Here is a 7,522-nt window from a genome sequence, read left to right as displayed (position 1 = left end):
TTTCAGCATCTTCGACACACTCTTGAATCCATCATCACACCTCCTGACCCACTTCAAAATTAACAAGCTGTGAAAATGACACCCAATTAGGCGCACACAGTGGTCTCGTTTTTTTTAAATTATTATAATTTTTTATTATTATTATTTATTTATTTATTTATTTATTTATTTTATAATTATTATTTCGGGGGGGGGGTGATAAATTATAGAATTAGTTAATAACTAAAAATAAAGCAGAAATGTAAACAAATGATAATTGAAGCCCGAGTACCTCTAAATACTGTGAAAAACAGAAGGCGATGTAAATGCTGGATGGAGGTGCATGTGATCATTTAATAATTGATTAGTAGCCTATCAACGGTATTGTGTGTGTGTGTGTGTGTGTGTGTGTGTGTGTGTGTGTGTGTGTGTGTGTGTGTGTGTGTGTGTGTGTGTGTGTGTGTGTGTGTGTGTGTGTGTGTGTGTGTGTGTGTGTGTGTGTTCAAGGTCTCCAGTTTCAGGCCTTGACGTCCGCCCTCCGGGGAGGAAACGGAACGGATCTGTAGAAGCAGTTCTGCTCTCCCTGCCGGTTCCACAACAGACCGGGGCGAGCTAATCACGGAATGACGCTGTGCTGGGCTTTTCTGTCATATATCCATACGGACAGACCGCATCGGAATCTCACGTGTGCAGCCCAGAAGGGTGATAGTGCTGTCACACAACCGGATAACAGACGGTTATCAATATTCGAGCTGCATCAACAGATAAACGTGTCACGGGGCTTTTTGTACCTGGGCTCATTTGAGAGGAATACCTTTAGAGCCTTGGATTAGGAGGGTATTACGTGGTGGATTGCATCGGGGCGCCATGTCAATCTTGCCCTCTTTCGGCTTTACGCAGGAGCAGGTCGCGTGCGTCTGCGAGGTGCTGCAGCAGGGTGGGAACCTGGAGAGGCTTGGACGTTTCCTTTGGTCCCTGCCAGCCTGCGACCACCTCCACAAGAACGAATCCGTGCTGAAAGCGAAGGCCGTGGTGGCCTTCCACCGAGGAAATTTCCGTGAGCTCTACAAGATCCTGGAAAGCCACCAGTTCTCCGCGCACAATCACCCGAAGCTGCAGCAGCTGTGGCTGAAGGCTCACTACGTGGAGGCGGAAAAATTGCGGGGCCGCCCGCTGGGCGCTGTGGGCAAATACCGAGTGCGCAGGAAATTCCCTTTACCCCGTACGATCTGGGACGGTGAGGAGACCAGTTACTGCTTTAAGGAGAAGTCTCGGGGCGTGCTTCGTGAATGGTACACGCATAATCCCTATCCATCTCCACGGGAGAAGCGAGAGCTGGCGGAGGCAACAGGACTGACCACCACACAGGTCAGCAACTGGTTTAAAAACAGGAGGCAAAGAGACCGGGCAGCCGAGGCAAAAGAGAGGTGAGAACATGATTAAAATTATATTAATGAATATATAAACATAATAAAATATAGGCTATACCGTTTTGTGAGACTATGCAAACTGAATTGCTTGAACTAACACATTTAAAAAAGCGAAAAGAATAGTGTTAATTATTGCAGTCACGCGCAGTGAGGACAACAAATTTTGACAAATGTATCACATATCAAAAACATAATGTAGTCACACAAATTTTAACACTAGTAATTTAACCCATACAGGATCTAATTGTATAATTTGTTTAAATATTTTATATTGGGCTATAATATTTTTACATTGGCTGTTTTTATAGCCTATATATAATTTGGTTATATAGGATTACAATTATATTTTTGCTCTATCGAACGAAAGAAGAGAAGAAACTAATATGTTTACTTATTGCAGTGAGAATTTATGTAGGCTCATATTCGGATAGCCAACATTTTATTACAGATTTTGAATGTTTCATATCTAATAAATATTGATTTGTTTCGTTTTGTATAATATTCTCTACGTCTCGAATTTTAGACGTTTTTCCTTCCTAAATCTGTGATGACAGTTATCTTTTCAGTCGTGTTGACGTATAAGCGAAATGCATTTAGTGCGTAAACAATCAGAAGAGTTTGTTTTTCTTGTTTTAAAAACGAAGCAAACATAAAGCATGCCTTTTTTATTAGCCGATGTAATAAATATTTTAAGGTTAAACTATTTCGAAACCATAACACTATCTAATAGGCAAATGTGCAGCCAGATTCTAGGCCTATGACATGTCAAGTGGGCCTGTATATATAATGTTAAAATGCAATATTCATCCAACAGAGAAAACACCGAGAACAACGGCGTTGGAGGTAAGCAGAGCCAGCGGTCTCCGCTCGACGGAGTGAAGTCGCTCATGTCCAGTTCGGAGGATGAATTCTCTCCGCCGCAGAGCCCCGAGCACAACCCCGTGCTCCTCCTGCATGGGAACATGAACAATCCCGTGGCTCCCGCATACCCAATGCCCGGGCTCGGTGCGCAGCTTTCGGTGCATAGCATGCAAGGACATCCGCATCAGATCCAGGATTCACTTTTGGGATCTCTAACATCCAGCCTTGTGGATTTAGGATCTTAGGATTTCTCGTTCCCATTTTAAGCGACAAGACTTATAAACATAACCAATATTTACGGCATTACCGCATATTCTTATGACGCAAAGGACGTTTGCTGATATAAACGTGCAAATGGTTAGAAAAGGGCAGTTTCACTGAGTTTTGGCAATTTTGAGTTTACTGCAAAAGTGCATACAATTTGTAAAACCAGCGAGGCCAATATTTAAGAATATTCACAGTATTGTTGGATGCATAAACTTTTAATAATTTATGATGTTTTAATCAAAGTTAATTTATAGAAATTGTTCTGTATTGGACAGCAGGGATTTTAATGAGAAAAGCATTGGCTTCAAACATCTTTAACTAAACTATGGATTTGGAAACTGTTTCGTCCTTTATTTATTTGTTTCATTCAGTTTAAACAAATACCCACTATTTACAATCTTGTTGTTTTAAAAACAGTGGCTCTCCATCATCACGGGTTTTTTTACAATTAGATTGTAATCCCTTTGAGAATTTGTCTGAGCGTGTTAAAGAAAAAAATATATATTAGAAAACGACAGTAAATAAACAAAAAGCCTCAAAATAATAAAAATATATCCACGTGATACACGCCGGAAGAAGGCATGGGCGCCTGAAAAATGAGAAAGCCTAAAACGTCAACAAGAGAGATTGGCCCTTACGCAGAGGGGCAGAGAGACGCCAAGGCGCCAGGGTGTGCGCAGGGCCGAGGTTGACTTTTTGACCGTTATTCAGTTAAAAAAAACGGCTCAAAACGCACACATTGAGTAATTTTAAGCCTTAAGTTTGATAAACATTTATTAGTTCATTACAATGACCGACTTAACAAAATGAGAGAGGGGAGTATTGCTCATTTTTTCTGTTAGTTCTGGGCCATTGAAAACTGACACGATTCGCTTGTGCAGCTCTAAAAGCACCTCGTCCACCCAAGCCACGACAAAACAGTGTCGACCCGATTTAAAAAAAATGTGACCTTTTTAATTATTATTATTTTGTGCGTGTGTAAAAACTGCAGACACTGCCAAACAATTTAACACATGGAAAAAAACAGATTACAAATCTAATTTGTCGCACGTTTGCTGACATTTTTAAGAGAAAGATAAAACACGACCATATATTTCTAGCTCTGCAAAGCTTAATTGCCTGCAATATTCATGCGATCAGCTCGAATTCTCCAACCCTGTCCCTCTGCCTCGATAGTCTCGTGTCAGTGTAAATGGTTCTGAACAGAGAGCGCAGAGGGTTTCCGGGCCATAATTAGAAACATTCTCCGGGTGTAGAGGGGCTTGATTGCAAAAATGAGGGGGACACCCTTACAGCCTCGAGCCACAGGGTGCAGCACAACAGAAATGTACCTTTGGAGTTCAGTCTGCCAGGAGATTTTAAAATAATATTTATTAGGCTATTCCCTGTCAGTTCTAACAAAAAATAAACATAGGTGATTTTACAAAGTATCTTTAGGACGCAGAGTAAATATATCAAATTGTGCCTGACCTAAATTCAGGGACCCATAGAAATTTTTCCAACAATGGCCAATCCTGCCTGAATGTCAGCTGTGGTTTTAATCAACAGTCTAATTATATTTCGCACATATAAACATTCCTTACATCTGCTTTCCTCTTATTGGTAGTTTCTACAAAAAAAGAAACTGAGAAATCCAAATAGTCGATCTAGTCAATTTTTGTTTTCTCAACCACCACATTTTGGTAGCAGAGAAAAAGTTTAAAGACACATGGAGTGAAGCCATAGAAAAAGCGCTTTTGGTTCCCCAAAGAACCTTTCAGTGAACAGTTCTTAAAAGAAGAACATTTTAACAGTCTAAAAAACATTTTTCTTCTATAATGAAACTTTTGTGCAATGGAAAGTTTCCATAAAAGTTAAAGGATCTTAATTTCAGGTTCTTCAAACCTGTCATTTTAAGAGTACCACAATAAATAGTCTTCACATTGAAGGGAGGGCAGAAGCTAAAAAGCATTCTGAGACTACACAAAACAACTCAAATGATTGGTTGAGATCAATACCTTTTATTTCAAAGTCAGAATAAAACAAAAAGTTACATTTTTGGTAACACTATTTTACTGCGTCCTTGTTACATATTACATACTTACCATAGTAAAAACAGTAAATTATCAAACCCTCTACCCTAACCCTATATAATTTAAATAATATACTTAAATAATATTACTCAGTCCTTAAATATATAATTACACTAATTACAAAACATGAAGCAAATAATTTCATATTGGACTAGATCGAGTACTGATCAGATTATGATGTCAGTGGTGTTGTATTCTCTGCCGCTGACAAAATGCCGTGAAATACGTCTGGTGGCAAACCTGTATGTGACGGTCAATCAAACACTCACACACTGTTTGTCGGGCAGCTTCACCTGCACAGGTAGTCACTCATCCAGAACTCTCAAAGAAACTGACCCACAAATGGGTTTTGGGGGAGGGGGGCGGCACTGAAGGAGCTTTTAAAGTGAGTCTCAAGAGAGCCAGAAGAGGGGGATTCTGTTACCATTGATGCATTGACCTGACAACACTTCAACCAGCCAGACCCCCGACAAAGACTAACATGTGTTTGTGGGAAAGGGATATGGGTGATACATCAGTTCTGAAATCCACTTTTCTGAAGGTCACTGAAACTGAAGCAGCCATTTCTCACTTGCAGTCCTTTGTCAGGACACACACACACATACACACATCTCAGAGATAAGATAATGCTGATATATCAAGCAAGAGGGACCGTATACGTCGACACTTAGATTTGCGCACAGGAAATAGTAATTTATCTGTTTTAGGGATGGATGGATGGATGGATGGATGGATGGATGGATGGATGGATGGATGGATGGATGGATGGATAGATAGATAGATAGATAGATAGATAGATAGATAGATAGATAGATAGATAGATAGATAGAGATAGATAGATAGATAGATAGATAGATAGATAGATAGATAGATAGATAGATAGACTTGTAAGAAGAAAGAATATAATTAATCTTGGCATCTCTTTCAGACTTGGAAGCATTAAGCCAAAGTTTCACTCTCCAGAGAGAGAGAGAGAGAGAGAGAGAGAGAGAGAGAGAGAGAGAGAGAGAGAGAGAGAGAGAGAGAGAGAGAGAGAGAGAGAGAGAGAGAGAGAGAGAGAGAGAGCAGGATAAAATTCGAGATGGCTCCATTAAAGGAAAAAAAAACTCAGGAAATGAAAACAGAAATGTGATAGCTTCCTGTTTTTCATCGGGACTTGGAGCATTCTCCTTTTGGGATGTAATTATTACAATGAGATCAGTGTGATATAGTCCAAAAACCTTAGACACACACAGGCGCACGCATACACACCCTCGTCTTGTAGTCTAATCCAGGTTTCTCTGGCGTGCTTCTGCTGGCTGACATTCCAGTGGCAATTTTGTCTCTCTGGATCACACTGATCTTGAACCACATTGATTATGGAATTCCAGTAAAGTCCTGATATCAGTAGGAGAACTGGACAGACTACACAAAACAAAAGGCCCTCTCTCTCTCTCTCTCTCTCTCTCTCTCTCTCTCTCCCTCTCCTCATGTTTTACTTATCTTCTTACTATGTGTTTTCAGTCAACATCCTTTGCTTTGCCAACAGTTCTGTGATTAATTTTTTAGCTAGATATATAACTTACATATTCATTGTCTAATAGTGCATTAAATTAAGCACCATCAGCTTTACATACAATATTTCAATGAAGAGGCTTCAAGAAATAACCTATTTTCCAGATAAAACAGCAGGGAATGTATGAGTATCAGAAAAACACACATTTCACTTAATTCTCCGTAGCACACATTTTAATTGTCGGCACAGTTTGTTTTGCTACCACATTGACACTGTTGTCTTGACTCATTATCTCATTAGTCTTAGCAGGAGCTGGTAAGAACTATAATTACTGCGGCTCGGGGTTATTTACCACAATGTCTCTTCTGCCCTCTGGTGGTAATGTTAAGCATCACTTAAAGTTTGAATCAGGAAGACTGGAGTGTGGAGTGCTAATATTTCAGATCACAGAGATGAAACAGAGGTGAAAACAACAAATTAATATACATTGATCTATAACTTTACAATCCTAAAATTAAGAGATTACAGGAGAAATGGCTATTCATACAAAGCTGCAATAATAGTAAAACAAGACAAAAAAATAAGAGCAGCAAAGAAAAACATATAAATCATTCTAAAAGGTTGCACACATTATCGATGGATGGTGTGTGTATCAGTTCTGTAGACTAACGGTAAAGCTTAGAGATTTTGGAGAATTAATCTGAACCTGAATTAGTTTATACAAAGGGAAAAAAGGTGTCATAAAAGGACATTTTTGTACCTTTTTTAACAAAAAAAGGTAGTACCTCTATGGTGCTATATGCACCTTTTAGGAGTAAAAAAGTACAAAGATGTCCTTTTAAGGATACTGTTGGTGACAAGCTGCTCCTAAAAGGTACAACGGGGCTAAAGGCACACCTTAAGAAAAATATATATGTTTCTATTGAACATTCATGGAGCAAAAGATTTTGTGTGAAAATAAATCATTAAAGTAGTTGTCAAACTAAAAATGTCAAAAATGTATGAGGTGACGAGGGGGGCTTTTTACCCCACACATGAGGCAAAAGGCTCACCAGCATGGGGCAAAACGCACACCATATTGATACAAATACTTCCGCTAAAATAATATGTTTTTAACAATGTCTAAGAAAATACTTGTTCATCATTTTAGAAAAAAAATAACTTTTTTTCTTTTTATTTTGATGATTAAAATAATACATTTTTGATTAATAAATATGTTGTCATTAAAATATGTTAATATAGAAATATATCTGAAAAATATAGAATCAAAATCATTTAAGAAAAGTAAAGATTCTGAAAGCCTTGACAGAGGTCCCCTTGTAATTTAATAGATTTATCAGCAGTAAATTATATTTTGTTATATGATATGATTAATATCCCATGTTTAAATATGATGGTTTCATTATAAATATGGAGAT

The 7,522-nt window shown here is 38.6% G+C and overlaps 1 protein-coding gene across 1 annotated transcript; it reads left to right on the top strand.

The window, feature by feature from the left end:
* Positions 1–562: 562 nt before the first annotated feature.
* Positions 563–2,809, top strand: six1a (SIX homeobox 1a). Its single transcript, XM_067421359.1, has 2 exons — positions 563–1,406; positions 2,224–2,809. The coding sequence occupies exons 1-2, from the start codon at positions 847–849 to the stop codon at positions 2,513–2,515; spliced, it is 852 nt and encodes a 283-aa protein (XP_067277460.1). The 5' UTR covers positions 563–846; the 3' UTR covers positions 2,516–2,809.
* The last annotated feature ends 4,713 nt before the right edge of the window (positions 2,810–7,522 follow it).

Source organism: Pseudorasbora parva, chromosome 17 (assembly GCF_024679245.1).
Source record: "Pseudorasbora parva isolate DD20220531a chromosome 17, ASM2467924v1, whole genome shotgun sequence".
Classification (NCBI taxonomy): domain Eukaryota; kingdom Metazoa; phylum Chordata; class Actinopteri; order Cypriniformes; family Gobionidae; genus Pseudorasbora; species Pseudorasbora parva.
The sequence above is the reverse complement of the archived record's forward strand: the minus strand, read 5'-3'. Positions and strand labels throughout refer to the sequence as shown.

Bases quoted from the DNA above. Each gene is read 5' to 3' on its own strand.
- six1a (XM_067421359.1), top strand. From the start codon at position 847: ATGTCAATCTTGCCCTCTTTCGGCTTTACGCAGGAGCAGGTCGCGTGC. The intron at 1,407-2,223 runs GTGAGAACATGA...TTCATCCAACAG, and splicing joins GCAGCCGAGGCAAAAGAGAG to AGAAAACACCGAGAACAACG.